The 21,768-nt window shown below is 39.5% G+C and overlaps 1 protein-coding gene across 5 annotated transcripts in view; it reads left to right on the top strand.

Annotated features, from left to right (window-relative positions):
• SETX (senataxin) overlaps window positions 1-21,768 on the top strand; it is an 82,360-nt gene that overhangs the window by 718 nt on the left and 59,874 nt on the right. For 4 of the 5 annotated variants that reach the window (XM_073806734.1, XM_019920211.3, XM_019920210.3 and 1 more), the window contains exons 2-6: window positions 1,008-1,124; window positions 13,594-13,777; window positions 15,057-15,267; window positions 17,227-17,336; window positions 20,881-21,100. In XM_073806734.1, the coding sequence (XP_073662835.1) occupies window positions 13,601-13,777; window positions 15,057-15,267; window positions 17,227-17,336; window positions 20,881-21,100 (718 nt within the window). In that variant the 5' untranslated portion in view covers window positions 1,008-1,124; window positions 13,594-13,600. Of the gene's footprint in view, window positions 1-1,007; window positions 1,125-13,388; window positions 13,479-13,593; window positions 13,778-15,056; window positions 15,268-17,226; window positions 17,337-20,880; window positions 21,101-21,768 lie in introns of all 5 variants that reach the window. The other variant, XM_073806735.1, reaches the window with a different exon arrangement.

Here is a 21,768-nt window from a genome sequence, read left to right as displayed (position 1 = left end):
GGTGGGGGAGGGGCGGCGCGAGCGCGGCCGCGTCCCTCAGGAGAGTTGCGGCGCCCGAGGCGGGAGCATCCCCGCGGCGTCCGGTGGGCCGCCCTCTGGTTCTCTCCCTTCGCGTCGTCTGCACTGCCGTCCCGTGTGAGCTCTTCCGAGTCTGGGCGCTGCGTAGTTTCGGTGGGAGTGAGTGGGGTGTCTCGCTACAGAAGGTCTCTGTCCGCTCGGCGCCCCCTGCTTCCTCCTGCTGGGGTTCGTGCCTTTGGAGAGTGTGCCCCTCTCGAGTGGCCACCTGAGCCCTCCCTGCCCCACCTGAAGGCGATGGAGCGCTGACAGCCAGCCAGAGGGGCCTTTGCCATCCTCCTCACCTTCCAGGAGCGACGATGTGCCTAGACCCGGGTGGCCCAGAAGGAACCGGGCACGAGGCTCGAAGGAAGAAGAACCCACGGCTGGTCAGTTAAAGCGGCAGAGATGTTAGCTACTGACGATCCTAGGGCTGAACTCACCTGCTAATTGGGGGACTTTCTGACAAAGTGCCTGGCTGTCCCCAGCATGGGAACGAGGTCTCCCGTGGAGCCACTCCCCCTGTGGAGTCAGAATGGCAGTTGCACTGTTTCTTCGTTCCTTGTAGACCCACAGGCACGTTGTCTCATCTCTGGGAGCTTGAGCTCTGTCATCAAATGGTAATATTTGGTTCTACTTGATAAGGATTGATGTGAAACCCAGGTGAGAGAGCGAGTCTAAAAACCACTTCCTGGGCTTCCCTGGTGGCGCAGTGGTTGGGAGCCCGCCTGCCGATGCAGAAGACGCGGGTTCGTGCGCCGGTCCGGGAAGATCCCACGTGCCGCGGAGCGGCTGGGCCCGTGAGCCACGGCCGCTGGGCCTGCGCGTCCGGAGCCTGTGCTCCGCGGCGGGAGAGGCCACAGCGGTGAGGCCCGCATACCGCAAAAACAAAGCAAAACAAACAAAAAAAAAACACTTCCTCAGTTTTGTTTCGTTTTCTTTTGCTTTTTCAGAAATGTTCTTTTGGGGGCCAGAGTCTAGGTATATATGAATGCAGATCCTCACCCATTCTCAAATAAACCCAGGAATCTCGACTGAGAGGATCACTTCTCTGTAGGCCATTACCCCAGGTAATTATTTGTTGTTGTTTTTTTAATTTAAAATTTTTAATTTTTTAAATTGTTTATTTGGTTGCATTGGGTCTTAGTTGCGGCAGGCAGGCTCCTTAGTTGTGGCATGCGAACTCTTAGTTGCAGCATGCATGTGGGATCTAGTTCCCAGACCAGGGATCAAACCTGGGCCCCCTGCATTGGCAGCGCGGAGTCTTAACCAGTGTGCCACCAGGGAAGTGTTGGTAGTTATTTGTTAAATAAACATTTAAGACTTTTTTTTCAGGCACTTAATATGTGCCAAGCACTGAAAAGTAAAAAATACGGAACGGATCCTTGCCTCCTAACAGACTCAGAATTGCTGAGGATGGAGCTTGTAGGTGGGAGACAGATAAGTAAACAGCTCAGCCTAACATGGTAAATGCAGTGATAGAAACCATGTACAGAGTCCTGAGGGGATAGAGAAAAAAGTCATCAAAGACAGACTGGAAGGGAGGGAATGAGTCAGACAAGCCCCCAGGCATGATGATGCTCAGAGGTAGTTCTCAAATCTGGCTCCCCCCACCCCCGCCCCCGAAATATTTACTTATTTATTTATTTTGCCTGTGCTGGGTCTTAGTTGTGGCCTGCGAACTCAGCGGCGGCATGCATGTGGGATCTAGTTCCCCCACCAGGGATCGAACCCCGGCCCCCTGCATTGGGAGTGCAGAGTCTTACCCCCTGGACCACCAGGGAAGTCCACCAGGAAGACCACCAGGGACCATTTGGGAAGTCCCCCAAATCTGGCTTTTTATCAGACTTACTGGTGGAGTGTTTTTTAGAACGAATCTGAATTTTATCAGTGGTATCTCACCATCTGCTTTGCTTTTTTTTTTTTTTTTTCCCCAAGTTCCTTTGGTGAGTCTGATGCGCATTCAGGTTTAAGAACCAGGCAAAGGTATGAAGGGTAGGTGTTCAGGGCAGATAGATGGAAGAGCTTCCATAAAGGCAGGTAATGCCAAACACCAGGAAGCATTTTAGGAAGAGCAGGTGAGGGGGAATGGCAAGAGATGATGCTGAAGCCAGGTCATGGAGAGCCTTGTGTGGTGAGGCCAAAAATTTTAATTTTATCGGTCAAAGGTAGAGGAGTCATTTGTGCTTTTAGAGTCTGGTTTTTGCTTTGGCCTTTGGCAGCATTTTGGAGGAAGAATTGATGGTGGATCAAACAAGAGGCAGATCATTTAGGTTTCTTTTGTAATCCAGACAAATAATGAAAATGTATTGAACTAAGGAAATGGCAGTCTCACTGAGAGTAAAGTACAGATGTAATCAAGGTGGTAGACTCTATAGAACTTGTAGAGATGGGGGCTAAGGGAGGAGAGTATAGGAGAATTCACAGGTTACTGGTTTGAAAAGTGAAGTCATGGTAATACCATGGATATAGAGAATACAGGACAGATAACACATTTACGGAAGGGACTTTGTTCTGTTCTGGTCCTGTTTACTTTGAGGCAACTGTCAAGTGAGCATAGATTCACTATACAGTTGGATATTGAGTACGGTCAGCCTTCCATATCTTTGGGTTTCCCATCTGTGGATATAGAGGGCCAACTGTGTTCCCTGTACTGCACTATTTTATGGAAGGGACTTGAGCATCTGTAGATTTTGGTATGCGTGGGGGGACTCCTGGAACCAATCCCCTGCAGATACTGAAGGGCAGCTGTATATCTTTGTGGAATTCTGGGCTAGGCTATCATTTATTGAGTAGCTGAAACACAATTAAACATTGCATTGAGTTTTACCTACATTCTCAGTCTTTGGGAAGCTTCATTATAAATAGTAGTTGAAGAAATAGGTTGAATTGTCACCCACAAAGAGGATATTGAATGAAGGGATAGAGTCCTGAGGACAAACCTTTGGAAATTTTGATAAGAAGCAGGGGGAAAAGGAACAGATGATTATGGGGGTTGGGTAGAGGAAGTGAGAGAAGAATGGTGTGCCGTCATAGCTAAGGAATACATGGTTAGCAGTTTCATACGCTTTAGAGGAGTCCAGTAAAGAACCTATTGGATTTGGTATTAAAGAGATTATTAGGGACTTTTGTGAAAACATTCAGTGAAACATAAGGTAGAAGCCAGAGTGCAAAGGAGCTAAAGAAGTGAATCTAAATTATTTTTTCAAGGGGAGTTCCCTGGTGGTCCAGTGGTTAGGACTCGGCGCTTTCACAGCCGTGGCCCGGGTTCAATCCCTCGTCGGGGATCTAAACTAAGATCCCTTGAGCCGCTCAGCGTGGCCAAGGAAAAAAATAAATAAAAGCAATTGCGAAGAAGTTTAAAATAAATAAATAAATAAATTTTCAAAAAGTTTAGCTAGGAAAGGTCGAAGAAAGTGATTGTTATTTGAAGTTTCTGGCCAGCTATTATTGAGAAATGATATCCCCTGGATAAGTCAGTAGAAAGTTACAGTTATACCTCTGGTGAAGCATCCTATGTTATTGGCAAAAAAACTGTCTCTCTGATGCACAGGAGCCGCTCTTATTTCTGTCATGCAGCTTGAGGATTCCCTGGACTCCCCCATTTGTGGTTCAGTAATGATTCCAAGCAGTAAAAACACTGATGAAATTAACAAAACTGTCCTCCAGAAGAACTGAATTGTGCAAAAATTTGCAGGATTCATAGTCATCTACCAGTAGTTTTCCCTAAAAAGAAAAATTTCAGTATACCCTGTTCAGATTTTTTGGGCTTAGCTATCAGGCCAATGATGATTTTAGTTTTAGGAATATAACCACACCCATTTATGGCCTTTTGAGAGGAACTGTGGAAACATGTTTCTGTTGTTGATGTGCTATAGCACTGTCCTCTCTGTTTTCTAAATTCCACGGCACTTATCTGTTATATGGCAGTAACTCCTATCTACTTTGAGAAAATTTAGTTTTGCTTTCTGGAATGTGGAAGTAGGCTAGCTCTCTGAGTGAGTGAAATAAAGAGCAGACTCCATAAGTTTTTTACTAGAAGGTTTATTTTGCTAACTAACTTCTCTGTTAATAATTATTTTAAAGTATACAACATTTTATTTGTACTTCAGTACCTTAATTTTTTCAATTGACTGCAGTCTTGTTTCCTGCTCAAGTCAAGCTTGAAACAATTGATGTTTGAGAAATCTCCCATAAATTTCATTTTCTGTTCTTGCATCGACTAGAAGGGTGAAACTTATTGAATCAGATTACATCACTGGAAAAACACAGCTTCTGCAGACTTTTAACTTCCTGGTATTACATTACTGGTTTTTCAAGTATAAGAAGTTCTTTGAATGAAATTTATATTCTGCAGAAACATAGTGTCCATTCTGTTACTTCGTATTCCCTAGTTTGCAGCACCCTTAAAAAATGTAATTGAATTAGAATTAGTGTTAGGAAAGGGCAGGACTCTCCAGCTGAACTAGCATATTACTTTTTTTATTTTTCACATGAGGACTGTGTAACTCATGTTATCTTTCTGCTCTACTTTTCAGGAAGCTCCTAAATTAGGACTTAGTGAAATTAAATTTCTTCTAAATAAGTTTTGATTTCTCTCCCTTTTTAAATTGCCTTCTAAAATGTCTTTTTCTTTATACTTTAATGTTGAAAGCTGCCCTAAATTCTTTTCAGAAGCATGAAGAAAGTATACAGTTAATATTTAATGAATTTAAAAAATCAGTTCACAAGACAAATACATGTTTTTGATTGTACAGAAATTATAAATACTGTCAAGATGTGATCAGTTTCCCATTAGCAGAGCTTATTATGCACTCTGAATTTTTGGGTGATAATGCATTCAAAAACTTAACATTGTCAAGTTTCTGTACCCAGGTAGTCAATGACTTGGGTCATGTTTCTTAACCTTTTATTGTCCCTTCTCCCTCTCTGAAAGGAAACGTTTAAGACATTTTTTTCCTATGAATTTCCCATGAATTTTAATACCACCAATATATTGTATACTTCTTTACATAATGTACATATACCTGTGCTTTATATGTAAAAAGAGTAGGATGTGTTCCACTAACCGGTTTTCATTTCCTTGAGGATGATGTCACTCCTGATGAGAATGCATGGATTAGGTTCATCCAGTTAGGAAATGAACTTCATTGGGTTTACAGTTGGGTTTGTAACTTTTTTCCCATTAGGCTGATATACATTCATTAGATAATGAAGATCAAGTTTTCAAGATGGTTTTCTTGGGTAATTTCCTGGCCCAATTCCCAATAAAATGTTTCCATATGATAGAACACTTGGTTCGATTTCCCTTGGGTGTGGTTTTCTTCTTTTTTGTCAAAGACTGGCTAATAGCTGTTTGGATAATACCTTGAGTTTGTCTGATGTTTTTCGCATGAATAGACTGGGGTTGTGGGTTTGGGGAAGCATACTGCAGAGTTGAAGTTCCTGTCTCATCACATTGTGTCAGGGGTTACCAACATGACTTAACCACTGGTGATGTTAACCTTGATCACTTGGTTTAAGGTTGTGTTTGCCAGGTGTCTCTACCGTAAGTGTGATTTTCACTTTGCATACTTTCTTATTTAGAAGTGTTTCACCAAGTCCAGCCCTCACTCAAGATAGGGTGGGATTAAGCTCCACTTCCTGGAATGGGAAGTATCTGTATATATTATTTGCGATTCTTCTATAAGGAAAGTTTGTTCCTTCCCCCACATTTGTTTATTCATTCATTTGTATCAGTATGGATTCATATATATTTATACTGTGGGTTATAATCCAATATTACATTATTGTGTTACTCAGATTGTTTCAGCTTTGGCCACTGAGAGCGCTTTCAGGTTGGTGGCTAATATGTCCCTTTGACATGCCCCCATCCTTTTGTATTTTGAGCACTTTGTTTCTGTTCCTGTAAGATGCTCCAGGCTCACTTGTATTTTTCCTGCTCCAGCCTCTTGTTTATTTCATTGCAAAACATTTGCTTCTTGTTTCGCCACAATACACTGCTTACTGACAGTGAACTTTCTATTTGCTTTTATATGCATTTAGTGGCATCTTAGCTTGCTTTTATTACACCTCATTAGAATTGGAGATCTCTTTGGATTTTGGCTTCCACCCTATTTTGCTAATCCTCTGTTTCATGCCATCTGCAGTTCTGATAAACTTGACTCGTGTATTTTTCTTCAAACCTTTGACACATTTGATTCTTGGGATTTCCTCTCGTTTCCTGGTACCAACTTGCTACTTTGCTCTCTTTGAGACTGCTAGGATTTGGGAAATTAATTTCTTTTTTTTAAATTTTATTTATTTTTTATACAGCAGGTTATTATTATCTATTTTATACGTATTAGTGTATATATGTCAATCCCAATCTCCCAATTCATTCCACCACCACCACCACCACCACCCCCTGCCACTTTTCCCCCTTGGTGTCCGTACGTTTGTTCTCTACATCTGTGTCTCTGTTTCTGCCCTGCAAACTGGTCCATCTGTACCATTTTTCTAGGTTCCACATATATGCGTTAATATATGATATTTGTCTTTCTGACTTACTTGACTCTGTATGACAGTCTCTAGATCCATCCACGTTTCTGCAAATGACCCAATTTCATTCCTCTATATGGCTGAGTAATATTCCATTGTATATATGTACCACATCTTCTTTATCCGTTTGTCTGTCAATGGGCATTTAGGTTGCTTCCATGACCTGGCTATTGTAAATAGCGCTGCAGTGAACATTGGGGTGTATGTGTCTTTTTGAATTATGGTTTTCTCTGGGTATATGCCCAGTAGTGGGATTGCTGGGTCATATGGTAATTCTATTTTTAGTTTTTTAAGGAACCTCTGTACTGTTCTCCATAGTGGCTGTATCAATTTACATTCCCACCAACAGTGCAAGAGGGTTCCCTTTTCTCCACACCCTCTCCAGCATTTGTTGTTTGTAGATTTTCTGTTGATGCCCATTCTAACTGGTGTGAGGTGATACCTCATTGTAGTTTTGATTTGCATTTCTCTAATAATTAGTGATGTTGAGCAGCTTTTCATGCGCTTCTTGGCCGGCTGTATGTCTTCTTTGGAGAAATGTCTATTTAGGTCTTCTGCCCATTTTTTGATTGGGTTGTTTGTTTTTTTAATATTGAGCTGCTTGAGCTGTTTATATATTTTGGAGATAAATCCTTTGTTGATTCGTTTGCAAATATTTTCTCCCATTCTGAGGGTTGTCTTTTCGTCTTGTAGTTTCCTTTGCTTTGCAAAAGCTTTTAATAGGTCTCATTTGTTTATTTTTGTTTTTATTTCCATTACTGTAGGAGGTGGATCAAAAAAGATCTTGCTGTGATTTATGTCAAAGAGTGTTCTTATGTTTTCCTCTAAGAGTTTTATAGTGTCTGGTCTTACATTCGGATCTCTAATCCATTTTGAGTTTATTTTTGTGTATGGTGTTAGGGAGTATTCTAATTTCATCCTTTTACGTGTAGCTGTCTAGTTTTCCTAGCACCACTTATGAAGAGACTGTCTTTTCTCCGTTGTGTATGCTTGCCTTCTTTGTCATAGATTAGTTAACCATAGGTGCGTGGGTTTATCTCTGGGCTTTCTATTCTGTTCCATTGATCTATGTTTCTGGTTTTGTGCCAGTACCATATTGTCTTGATTACTGTAACTTTGTAGTACAGTCTGAAGTCAGGGAGTGTGATTCCTCCAGCTCAGTTTTTTTACCTCAAGACTGCTTTGGCTATTCGGGGTCTTTTGTGTCTCCATACAGATTTTAAGGTTTTTTGTTCTAGTTCTGTAAAAAAATGCCAGTGGTAATTTGATAGGGATTGCATTGAATCTGTAGATTGCTTTGGGTAGTAGAGTCATTTTCACAATATTGATTCTTCCAATCCAAGAACATGGTCTATCTCTCCATCTGTTTGTGTCATCTTTGATTTCTGTCATCAGTGTCTTATAGATTTCTGAGTACAGGTCTTCTACTTCCTTAGGTAGGTTTATTCCTCGGTATTTTATTCTTTTTGTTTGAGTGGTGAATGGGATTGTTTCCTTAATTTCTCTTTCTGATCTTTTGTTGTTAGTGTATAGGAATGCAAGAGATTTCTGTGCTTTAATTTTGTATCCTGCAGCTTTACCAAATTCAGTGATTAGCTGTAGTAGTTTTCTGGTGGCATCTTTAGGATTCTCTATATATAGTATCATGTCGTCTGCAAACAGTGACACTTTTACTTCTTCCTTTCCAATTTGTATTCGTTTTATTTCTTTTTCTTCTCTGATTGCCGTGGCTAGGACTTCCAAAACTATGTTGAATAATAGTGGTGAGAGTGGACAACCTTGTCTTGTTCCTGATCTTAGAGGAAATGCTTTCAGTTTTTCACCTTTGAGAATGATGTTTGCTGTGGGTTTGGTGTATATGGTCTTTATTACGTTGAGGTAGGTTCGCTCTGTGCCCACTTTCTGGAGTTTTTATCATAAATGGGTGTTGAATTTTGTCAAAAGCTTTTTCTGCGTCTGTTGAGATGATCATATGGTTTTTATTCTTCATTTGTTAATATGGTGTATCACATTGATTGATTTGCATATATTGAAGAATCCTTGCATCCCTGGGATAAATCCCACTTGATCATGGTGTATGATCCTTTTAATGTGTTGTTGGATTCTGTTTGCTAGTGTTTTGTTGAGGATTTTTGCATCTATATTCATCAGTGCTATTGGTCTGTAATTTTCTTTTTTTGTAGTATCTTCGTCTGGTTTTGGTATCAGGGTGATGGTGGCCTCATAGAATGAGTTTGGGAGTGTTCCTTCCTCTGCAATTTTCTGGAAGATTTTGAGAAGGATGGGTGTTAGCTCTTCTCTAAATGTTTGATAGAATTCACCTGTGAAGCCGTCTGGTCCTGGACTTCTGTTTGTTGGAAGATTTTTAATCACACTTTAAATTTCATTACTTGTGATCGGTCTGTTCATATGTTCTATTTCTTCCTGGTTCAGTCTTGGAAGGTTATACCTTTCTAAGAATTTGTCCATTTTTTCCAGGTTGTCCATTTTATTGCCATAGAGTTGCTTGTAGTAGTCTCTTAGAATGCTTTGTATTTCTGTGGTGTCTGTTGTAACTTCTCCTTTTTCATTTTTAATTAATTTGAGTCCTCTCCCTCTTTTTCTTGATGAGCCTGGCTAATGGTTTGTCAATTTTGTTTATCTTCTCAAAGAACCAGCGTTTAGTTTGACTGATCTTTGCTATTGTTTTCTTTGTTTCTATTTCATTTATTTCTGTTCTGATCATTATGATTTCGTTCCCTCTACGAACTTTGGGTTTTGTTTGTTTTTCTTTCTCCAGTTCCTTTAGGTGTAAGGTTAGATTGTTTATTTGAGATTTTTCTTGTTTCTTGGGGGTAGGCTTGTATTGCTCTACACTTCCCTCTTAGAATTGCTTTTGCTGCATCCCATAGGTTTTTGGGTTGTTGAAAAATTAATTTTTAAAAATTAAAAATTTTTAAATTAAAAATTGGGTCTTTGGGTTGGGTCTTTGTTGCTGCGTGCGGGCTTTCTCTAGTTGCGGCGAGCGGGGGCTACTCTTTGTTGTGGTGCGCAAGCTTCTCATTGCGGTGGCTTGTTGCAGAGCATGGGCTCTAGACACATGGGCTTCAGTAGTTGTGGTACGTGGGCTCAGTAGTTGTGGCTCGTGGGCTCTAGAGCACAGGCTCAGTAGTTGTGGTGCATGGGCTTAGTTGCTCCGCGGCATGTGGGATCTTCCCGGGCCAGGGCTCTAACCCATGTTGCCTGCATTGGCAGGCGGATACTTAACCACTGCACCACCAGGGACGTCCTCCTGTAGGTTTTGGATTGTCGTGTTTTCGTTGTCATTTGTCTCTAGGTATTTTTTGATTTTCTCTTTGATTTCTTCAATGATCTCTTGGTTATTTAGTAACGTATTGTTTAGCCTCCATGTCTTTTGTGTTTTTATGTTTTTTTCACTGTAATTGATTTCTAATCTCATAGCATTGTGGTCGGAAAAGATGCTTGTTATGATTTCAGTTTTCTTAAATTTACCAAGGCTTGATTTGTGACCCAAGATATGATCTATCCTGGAGAATGTTCCATGTGCACTGGAGAAGAAAGTGTAATCTGCTGTTTTTGGGTGGAATGTCCTATAAATATCAATTAAATCTATCTGGTCTATTGTGTCATTTAAAGCTTGTGTTTCCTTATTCATTTTCTGTCTGGATGATCTGTCCACTGGTGTAAGTGAGGTGTTAAAGTCCCCCACTATTATTGTGTTACTGTCGATTTCCTCTTTTATAGCTGTTAGCAGTTGCCTTATGTATTGAGATGCTCTTATTTTGGGTGCATATATATTTACAATTGTTATATCTTCTTATTGGATTGATCCCTTGATCATTATGTAGCATCCTTGTCTCTTCTAACATTCTTTATTTTAAAGTCTATTTTATCTGATATGAGTATTGCTACTCCAGCTTTCGTTTGATTTCCATTTGCATGGAATATCTTTTTCCATCCCCTCACTTTCAGTCTGTATGTGTTCCTAGGTCTGAAGTGGGTCTCTTGTAGACAGCACATATATGGGTCTTGTTTTTGTATCCATTCAGCGATCCTGTGTCTTTTGGTTGGAGCATTTAATCCATTCACAGTCAAGGTAATTATCGATATGTATGTTCCTGTTACCATTTTCTTAATTGTTATGGGTTTGTTTTTGTAGGTCGTTTTCTTTTGTGTTTCCCACTTAGAGAAGTTTCCTTCGAATTTGTTGTAGAGCTGGTTTGGTGGTGCTGAATTCTCTTAGCTTTTGCTTGTATGTAAAGCTTTTGATTTCTCCATTGAATCTGAATGAGCTCCTTGCCAGGTAGAGTAATCTTGGTTGTAGGTTCTTCCCTTTCATCACTTTAAATATATCGTGCCACTCCCTTCTGGCTTGTAGAGTTTCTACTGAGAAATGAGCTGTTAACCTCATGGGAGTTCCTTTGTATGTTATTGGTCGTTTTTCCCTTGTTGTTTTCAGTAATGTTCCTTTGTCTTTAATTTTTGTCAATTTTTTTTTTTTTTTTTTTTTTTGTGGTACGTGGGCCTCTCACTGTTGTGGCCTCTCCCACTGCGGAGCACAGGCTCCGAATGTGCAGGCTCAGCGGCCATGGCTCACGGGCCCAGCCGCTCCACGGCATGTGAGATCCTCCCGGACCGGGGCACGAACCCGTGTCCCCTGCATCAGCAGGCGGACTCCCAACCCACTGCACCACCAGGGAAGCCCTAATTTTTGTCAGCTTGATTACTGTGTGTCTTGGCGTGTTTCTCCTTGGGTTTATCCTGCCTGGGACTCTCTGCGCTTCCTGGACTTGGGTGGCTATTTCCTTTCCCATGTTAGGGAAGTTTTTGACTATAATCTCTTCAAATATTTTCTTGGGTCCTTTCTCTCTCTCTTCTCCTTCTGGGACCCCTATAATGCGAATGTTGTTGCGTTTAATGTTGTCCCAGAGGTCTCTTAGGCTGTCATCATTTCTTTTCATTCTTTTTTCTTTATTCTTTTCCATGGCAGTGAATTCCACCATTCTGTCTTCCAGATCACTTATCCGTTCTTCTGACTCAGTTACTCTGCTATTGATTCCTTCTAGTGTATTTTTCATTTCAGTTATTGTATTGTTCATCTCTGTTTGTTCTTTATTTCTTCTAGGTGTTTTTTCTTTAATTCTTGTAAGTCTTTGTTAAATATTTCTTGCATCTTCTTGATCTTTGCCTCCATTCTTTTTCCAAGGTCCTGGATCATCTTCACTGTCATTTTTCTGAATTCCTTTTCTGGAAGGTTGCCTATCTCCACTTCATTTAGTTGTTTTTCTGGGGTTTTATTTTGTTCCTTCATCTTGTACATAGTCATCTGCCTTTTCATTTTGTCTTGTCTTTTTGTGAATATGGTTTTCCTTCCACAGGGTGCAGAATTGTAGTTCTTGCTTCTGCTGTCTGCCCTCTGGTGGCTGAGGCTATCTAAGAGGCTTGTAACAGGCTTCCTGATGGAAGGGACTGGTGGTGGGTAGAGCTGGGTGTTGCTGTGGTGGGCAGAGCTCAGTAAAACTTTAATCTGCTTATCTGCTGATGGGTGGGGCTGGGTTCCCTCCCTGTTGGTTGTTTGGCCTGAGGCAACCCAGCACTGGAGCCTACGTGGCTCTTTGGTGGGGCTAATGGTGGACTCTGGGAGGGCTTCCGCCAAGGAGTACTTCCCAGAACTTCTGCCGCCAGTGTCCTTGTCCCCACAGTGAGCCACAGCCACCCCCCCCCCCCCCGCCTCTGCAGGAGACCCTCCAACACTAGCAGGTAGGTCTGGTTCAGTCTCCTATGGGGTCACTGCGCCTTCCCCTGGGTCCCAGTGCGCACACTACTTTGTGTGTGCCCTCCGAGAGTGGAGTCTGTGTTCCCGCCTGTCCTGCCGAAGTCCTGCAATCAAATCCCGCTAGCCTTCAAAGTCTGATTCTTTAGGAATTCTTCCTCCTGTTGCCGGACCCCAGGTTGGGAAGCCTGACATGGGGCTCAGAACCTTCACTCCAGTGGGTGGACTTTGTGGTATAAGTCTTCTCCAGTTTGTGAGTCACCCGCCCAGCAATTATGGGATTTGATTTTATTGTGATTGCGCCCCTCCTACCATCTCACTGCAGCTTCTCCTTTGTATTTGGATGTGGGGTATCTTTTTTGGTGAGTTCTTGTGTCTTCCTGTTGATGATTGTTCAGCAGTTGGTTGTGATTCTGGTGCTCTCGCAAGAGGGAGTGAGCGCACGCCCTCTACTGCGCCATCTTGAACCAATCTCTGAAAGTAATTTCATTTAACCCTTTTTACTTGAGTTTGGATGGTGGAGGCTCTGATGGTAGTATAAAACCCCAAATTGGAGACAGTCAAAAACTGTAAGTTTCAGACTTAGTAGTAATAGGTTTGTAGCTATTATATTTGCAACCATTACAGTTTATACTGCGTTGATGAGCAGTGAGTTATGGGCAGCAGTTCATACACACATGTGCAAATTCATGTGTATATATACTTTCTAACCAAGAGAAAATTCTTCTCTATATGAGTTTTTGTTATTGGTATGGAGTAATATTTGTGGATTTTTTACGTTTCCAGGGATTTCTGGAACATGGCCTCAGGGAATGTGGAAGGTTTCCTGAGCTTTTCACTTGACTCCAGTGCAGTATTAGAACACTCCAAAATCTGTACTTTGAAAACATCGATAATTCTATGTCTCTGTATATAATTTCCCATCAGTACTGTATAGTTTTGAGCCTTCTTTATAACACAGCTGTATATTGCCTTATGATGTTTATTACTAACTGCTTCCATTATTTTTCATGTGTCACAGGTAAAGTTTTTACGAGTAGGCTCAGATTGAGTTTAGCCAGTGATTGATAAGCTGGCCAGCAGAATGTTCTGGATGTGGTCGAGGCACGTTGTAAGTTGAAGACATGATCATTAGTAGGAAATGTACCCATTCTCCACCAGAATAGGCCTGAAGTGTTGTGTGTTTTTTTTCTTTAGTCTTTCCATGTCTTCTTTTCTGGATACAGGTACAGAATGAGCACATGTTGTTGGTGTACACCAGGTGGTATTTCCACCATTGACTTCCTGCAACACTATGCATCTGAGACCCACTCCAGTGAATTTCAAAAAGCTGATGAAGACCTCTGCTACTGCTTAGAGTGTGTGGCTGAGTACCACAAAGCAAGGGATGAATTGCCATCCTTACATAAGGTACTTTACATTAATTGGGCAGTATTTTTCAGAGCTTGATAACTAGGAAGAGAATAAATTTGAACTCTGTTGGAAGCATTCAGGGAACTGACAATGTGATTTAAACTGTGAATGCTAATATACTTCTAGTATCTAACTCATTGCCTGGTAGATAGTAGGTGCTGAGTAAATGCTTATTTTTATTTTTATTTTTTTTCGGTACACGGGCCTCTCACTGTTGTGGCCTCTCCTGTTGCGGAGCACGGGCTCCGGATGGCAGGCTCAGCGACCATGGCTCACGGGCCCAGCCCTCCGCGGCATGTGGGATCTTCCCGGACCGGGGCACGAACCCGTGTCCCCCACATCGGCAGGCGGACTCTCAACCACTGCGCCACCAGTGAAGCCCTAAATGCTTATTGATTGATAGAATTGAATTGAAATCTAATTTTCAGAATTTTATAGCAGAATAGCAGAATTTTATAATCCTCCACTTTTAGTCATTTTGATGTGAAACAGTTTCATGAAATGAAGTGACGTATGGGGTTTTTTTGGGTTCATGTTTTAATGTCATTGTGTTTGACATTGTTAACAGCCAGGTATCTGAATGGCTTGGGTTATTTTTTTATTGGCTAATAGTTCTTTTTTTTCCCCTCTCTTCATTTTTTAATGGGTAAATGGTATAAATCAATAAAGACAAGCATTTTTTCATTCACAGTAACCAAAGTGAAACATGTAATTTTAAATATGTGGCTTTGAATATTGGTTTATTATATTTATCTGATGAAAAATGGAATACAGACCATAGAGAAATGTATAATAATATAAAAAAGAGGAGGGGGATGATTAGTTATGAACCTTTTGAGGAAAACTTTTACGTTTACAAGGTTTCCTAGCTATGAAGCTAACCAATGTCTTTATGCTAAAGCTGATGTTTCAAGGTAGTTACCTATGGCTGGAACATAGGGAAGTCAGAGGAGGCCCAGCTTGTGCCTTGGTAAACAAGCTCCAACTTCTCATTTCCTTTTCAATAGAGTATAGTTGACAGAGCTGTTGATAGCAAACCTCTGCAAGAGCGATGTTTTAAACATCTCATGCTCTATGTACTCATGTTCATGTATCATAAAAGCCACTTTTATGTTTAGTGACTGTTTTCTTTAAATCTAATATATGATGTTTAGTACTTCTTTAAACTTCTGAATTTTTATACTTAGGAAAAGGCTTTCTAGAAGGATCATCACATCCAGTATATTTTGTTGATAATAAGATATAAAGCACACTGCCCGTTTTTCTTTTCCTGTAGGTTTTATGGGAATTAGAAACCTCACGTCTCATAAATCACTTTGAAAAGGCCATGAAGGCAGAAATTGGAGACGATGACGAGTTATATATAGTAGACGACAATGGAGAGGCACAGCTGTTTGACTTTACTGGCCAAGACTTTGAAAATAAGCTTCGAGTTCCTCTTCTTGAAATACTGAAATATCCTTATTTGCTTTTACATGAGCGTGTTAGTGAGTATCTTGGGTGTTTCACAGTTGTATCATTTTTTTTTAATTTTAAGAATTGTAAGAAAAAAAAAGAATTGTAAGAATTTGGGTTTATATTGAAAATCTGTTTCTTAAACATGTAATTAGGATACTTATTATTATTTTTTCCATTATTTTTATTTTGAGCGTTTCCAAACCTAGAAAAGTGAATTACACAGTGAATACCATAAACACACCACAAAGATTCTACAGTTGCTAACATCTTGCTGTATTTGCTTTATCACATGTATATTCATCTATCCATTCAATTAATTTTCATTCTTGGAATGTGTCTGTAGCAGGGTTTTTCAAACTTGGCACTGTTGACAGTTTGGATAATTCTTGGTGGGTGAGGGACATGCTGTTTATTGTGGGATGTTTAGCAGCATCCCTGGCCTCTCTCCACTAGATGCTGGTAGTGACTTGCTCTCCCCATTACCCTAATTGTGACAACCAAAAATGTCTCCAGATATTGCCAAATGTCCCTTGGGAGTTGGGGATCAGGGCCAGTGAGGGACAGAATCGCCAGGTTGAGAACCACTGGTCTGTAGTAATTTTCAGTAATCACTATGGCATCGCATATTACGGCTGCCTAGATTTTGGTCATTTATATTTGCATTTCTTAATATGAATCTCTTGAAGACATTTTCCTGATCTATCAAATCTAATGAAATAACAGTACCTTTAAGGCACCCACTACTATATCTAGTCCACATTCAGATTTTCCCGGTAGTTGCAAAATGTGTTTTTTGGACGATTTATTTAAATTAGAGTCCAATCAGGGACTGTGCATTTGGTTCCATATTTCTTACATCTCTTTTAATCCAGAATAGTTTACTCTTATATATGTGTGCACAGGTATAGATATAGATAGATAGATTTTTTTTCTTTTTTGTCATAACTTTGACTTGCTGCGACCAAATGGTTGCCCTGAAGAATAATGTGCTTCCTGGACTTTTCTGATTTCTTCCTTGTCATGTTATTTGACTTGTTTCTCTATTCTCTGTATTTTCAGTAAATTGAAAAGTATATCTAAAGATTTATTAGATAAATCAGTTCTTTCTAAATAAATTCAAAATAACTAGATTTTTAAATTCTAACACGTCATTTTTCAAACATTTATTAAAGAGTACCATATCCAGAAAAGTACATAAGCTTGATTTTTCATAAACTAAACACACTTGTGTAGCTGGCACCCAGGTCAAGAAACAAAACATCATCAACACACCAGGAGCTCTCCTCTTGCTTTTCCAGTCATTGTTCCTCCTTCCCAAAGCTAACCACTGTCACTACAATATTCTTTGAAGCTTGACAAAATAAAGTTGATTCATCTGATGTGGTAAATGTATGAGTCTATTCAGTATACTTCTGAAAGAGTGATGAAGAAATTTCCATAAAGCAACAGGGATTAGGATAGTGCTGGTACAGATAGACTAATGGAACAGTGTAGAGAGTCCAGAAGTAAACCAAATATATTTGGGGAATTTACTCTTTGGTGATGATAGCATTTCAAACCAGTGGAGAAAATGGATTACTCAGTAACTGAGTGTAGGACAAAATAGCCATTTGGGGGGCAAAGCTGATTTTATCACTGTGGTACAAGATAAAGTCCTCATGGATCAAAATGTAAAATGCTAATGGAATTGGACCTATAGCCATACTTCTAAGAAGATGCCCTCTGGAGATAATTATGCCCAGTGTGAATAAAGATGTTTGTACTAGGAAAGAGCAATTCATAGGCACACAGTATGATCAACCTACCGGTCTTTCAGCAGCTAAATATCATTCCTACATTTACAGCATTTTTATGCCTCAGTTTAAAAAAAAAAAAAGGGAACAACTTTTCATTCACTTACAGAGCAACCAAAGGAGCCAAATTTAGGGAATCTTGATAAGTTGATAAGATTTATGTCTTATGTTTACTGCCTTATTTTTTCTATTTAGATGAACTATGCGTTGAAGCACTTTGCCGGATGGAACAAGCTAACTGCTCCTTTCAGGTTTTTGACAAACATCCAGGGATCTATTTGTTTTTGGTCCATCCCAATGAAATGGTGAGTGTGAGTGTTAGGCAGTGGAAGAAGGAATATTTTATTTTTGCACCTATAGTATAGATAACTATAATAGAGGTTTTTGGTTGTACTTCGTTTAAAATATTTGCCAAAATTATTCTCTTGTTGTTGTAACATTACTGCAGTTAAGGAGGGGGTGCTGGGGGGGCTCAAAGAAGAGAGTTAAGACAGTAGGGAAGCACTTCTGACAGGTGATGCTTCAGTTTAAAAGACAAATGAGGGGATAATCTGAACTTGCAGTGTGTTGACCTGAACTAATGAAGAAGGACTGTTCTCTCTTGCTTTTCTTGCTTGCCTGCCCTGCTCCAAGCACATGGAAACACCAGTTAAAAAACTTGAAATAATTATTTTAGATTTATTATAGATGAGATTTTTAACAGGTGATGGGGTAGAGGGGAGGGCAAGGAAATTCAGTTCCTAGGTGCCAGACAGGAAGAGGAACTGAGAATCAGAACAGTAGGTAGACAGAAGCAGAGAGCAACACCAGAGGCTCGGAACCTGACTTTGAGCTGATTGCTGGAGTTTGAGGACTTCTCATCATGTGGCGAGGCAGCGTGTGCAGTAGGACCTGTGCACGTTGGCCTCTAGAACTGAGTTACAATGTTAAGACAATAGCCATGAAGGGTTGCTCTGCCAATAGAAGGATAGTAAAGAGGCTTTATTTTTAAGTGGCAAAGAAAGAACATGGTAATGGGGTTTCCAGTCAGAATGGTGGTGAATTTCAGTCTCCTCTGTGCCAAACCCAAACAATGATAGAAAAAAATTCAAAAAGTGGAATTCTAAAAGGTATAATCACACTTTTCAAAAGGTAAATGTTTCTTTGGACCAGTAATGGAACAGAAATACAAAGTGATAAATGGTGGAAACCTGTATGTAGGCTTGGATGGCTGTAGGTAGCGGGGGACTGAGTTTGTGCATGATAATAAGAATTACAAATATACTCCAGGCAAGGGTAGAACCAGAGTCAAGGCCTGTGCTTAAAATAAGGGTGGGGCTTTCCTGCCTGTGAAAGAAGATTGACAGAAAGTACAGCCAGCTGCTCTCTGGGACTGGCTTTCTTAAAGCTGCAAACCAGTAGAGGAAGCTGGTCCAGCTGAGCAACCAGGTCATGGGCCAAGCACTTGCAGGCTTGGTGACTGGGTCTGCAGGGCCAGGAACGACTGTATGCTTCATTATATATGTGTTTTTATAGGTCAGGAAACTGAGTCAGGAGACTTAACCACAGTTACACAGGCTAGTATGGTGACTTGGATTTGTATATAGGCAGCCTGACTCCAGAGCCCTAATGCTTTTTTTTTTTTAAGTTTTTATTTGAAAATACTTTAAAATTTTCAGAAAATTCTCAAAAATAAAAAAAAGTAGAAAACACCTGTATACTCTTTAGCTGTATTCACCGATTATTAATGTTTCACTCCATTTGTTCTATCATTTGCTTTCAGTTAACTACAAAGCTGTTTGTTTTCTGAACCATTTGAGAGTAGGTTGCATATATCATAGCCTTTTGCCCCTAAATACTTCAGTGTATATTTCCTAAGAATAAGTATATTCTCACAATATTATAAACTTCAGTGAATTTAACATTGATACAGTAAGGTCTGTTTTCCAGTTGTGTCATGTGATCCAGTGTACTTTGTAGCATTTTCCCCCTGTGCTTCAGTATCCAGACCAGGATCAGGATTTACATGTAGTTGTGTTACATTAGTCTCCCTTAATCTGTAACATTTCCGCAGCCTTTCTTTGTCTTTTATGACAATTACATTTCTGAAGAATAGTCATTTCTGCCTCCCTCCCATTTACAAAACATAGAATGCTTTTCATTTTGGGTTTGTCTGATGCTTGCGCATGGTTAGGCTTCGGTTATACGTTCCAGCTGGAGTACTACGTAAGTGATGGATGTTATGTCCTTCTCAGGGTGTCAGATATACAGGCATGCCGTATCATTCGGCCTCTCGTGGTGATGTTAATTTTGATCATCTAGTTGAGGTGTTGTCCAGTTTCTTCACTGTACAATGTCTAGTTCTTAAGTACTCTAAGATCACATAAATACCTTACTCCTCACCAAAATTTTCTCCTAAATTTAGCATTACCTGGTGGTTCTTCCCTGAGCCAGTTTTTCTAAGGTTGCAAAATAATTTCAGCCCCAGCACTTTACATATTTACCAGTCAGCACTTGACATTGATTGTACTATAATCAAGAGCCATTTTCCCTGCTCTTCATTTATTCATCTGTTTATTATAAGTTATAGACTCATTGATTCCTTTGTATTTTTTTCGATAGCTTAAAATTCATTACTTAATTATGTTGGCATAGAGCCCATTCTTTTGTCCACTAGTTCTATGTTTTGCAAACTTTTCTGCCCATAACCTAAGTAAAAATGTTCTTCATCGAGTTCACACACATATATATACGTATGTGACCTAAACATTTCACAAAACAGTACTTACTGTTACTATGAAGGATGCCCACTGATTTTTTTAAATTTTATTTAGTTTTTAAGGTTGGTTGTGATCACTAATTCAATTTGTAGTGCAGAATAAATTTAAAATCACTTCCCTATGCTATATTGCCATGTAGAGGTGACCTTTGATTTCTTTTGAGGTTTCTCTTTTCATTTTTCTTCCCTTTTTTTAACTTTCTATTATGGAACATTACAAACATACAAAAAATAGATTGGTGTAGTGAACCCCCATATATCCATCACTGTGCTTCATCTGTTATCAATATGTGGTCAATATTCTACTCCTGTTAAGTTTAGTTACCGCAAATCTTAGACATCAGAGCATTTCATCCATAAAATACTTTAGTACGTGTATCAAAAAGGTAAGTGCTTTTAAAAGAAAACAATTACATCAACACACTTATAATAATAATAATATCATATTTCTAGTCAGTGTTTAAGTGAGTGGAAATAATTATCTCACAAATGCTTTATTAGGGTTAGTTCAAATCAGGATCAAGCAAGGTTCACACATCGCATTCCAGTTGACCCTTGAGCAGCATGGGTTTGAACTGCATGGGTCCTCTTATACACAGATTCTTTTTAATAGCATGTAGTATAGTACTACACGGTTCGAGGTTAGTTGAATCCATGATGCAGAACCGGGATATGGAGGGCTGCCAACTATGTTATATTCGAATTATATTAGTGTATTCAACTACGCAGAGGGTAGGTGCCCCATGTTTGTTGTTCAAAGGTCAATTGTAATTAGTATCTTCTGTCTTTTTTTTTCTTTTTTTCTGTCATCATGGACCTTTTGGTATATTTCCTTTAAATGTCTGAAAATCATATATTTTTCCTAAAGTACTTTATTCTATATGATAGTCTTTTTCTTCCAGTTTTATTGAGGTATAATTGACATATAGCATTGTATAAGTTTACGATATACAGTGTAATGTTTTTTTTTAAAGTAGAGTTGATGTATCTCGTGTCTTTTATAATCTGTAGAGAATCCTATTTTAACTATATGCTTGCTGTATGTAGACAGTTGTGTGTAAAATGAAGTAATGAATGTGTTATGCTTTTAGGTTCGGCGTTGGGCTATCCTGACTGCAAGAAACTTGGGAAAAGTGGACAGAGATGATTATTATGACTTACAGGAGGTTTTGACTTGCCTTTTTAAAGTCATTGAGTTGGGGCTTTTAGAAAGTCCAGACATTTATACTTCTTCTGTCCTTGAGACGGGTAAACTGATTCTTCTGCCTTCACACATGTATGATGCTGCCAACTACAAAAACTATTGGTTGGGTGAGTATTGTTCCTACACAAATATAATTAGTATTTTCCAATATTTCTTATGATTATCCTGCAAGGGAAGGGATCTCTTTTGGTAATCTGATCAAAATTGCTAAATAAAGGATTTCATAGTTCCCAATTCTTGTTCTGTCATTAAATTGACTATTACAACATCTTGTCTTTAAACATTTTTTATCCTAGAAATCATCTGTGTAAGAGGTACATTTTCAAGTATGGCAAATAGATCTTTTATTTAAGGCAGTATTAGATGTTACAGTATTAGCATAGCAGCTGACCTTAATAGGGTTTTGATCTATTGCAACAGAGGTTTAATAGCTCTTTTCCCATCTGTAAAATATTTCCCTGAAGAAAGAGATATTAACTTTGGTTTTCATCAGGTTGTATATTGACTTAAAATATTTCTGTCCTACTTCCTTGACTCAGAGTCTTACAGTCATGTGTATATTTGGCAGTGATTGGTACTTGAAATACAGTGATTTTAAAATTTAAGGGGTTTTTGATTTTATGAGATACAAATTGTGTGGTAGTCATTTTGGAAATGGTTTTCTAACCAAGTTCGCGCCATTTTCCCTTTTTATTCAGTCTAAAGTTCTGTTCTTAGGAGGAGTTGTATATGAACGTCTCAGACTTCAGTGTCTGAGGCACTGGATACTGTTTTG

Source organism: Tursiops truncatus, chromosome 6, assembly GCF_011762595.2.
Source record: "Tursiops truncatus isolate mTurTru1 chromosome 6, mTurTru1.mat.Y, whole genome shotgun sequence".
In the NCBI taxonomy this organism is placed as follows: domain Eukaryota; kingdom Metazoa; phylum Chordata; class Mammalia; order Artiodactyla; family Delphinidae; genus Tursiops; species Tursiops truncatus.
The sequence above is the reverse complement of the archived record's forward strand: the minus strand, read 5'-3'. Positions and strand labels throughout refer to the sequence as shown.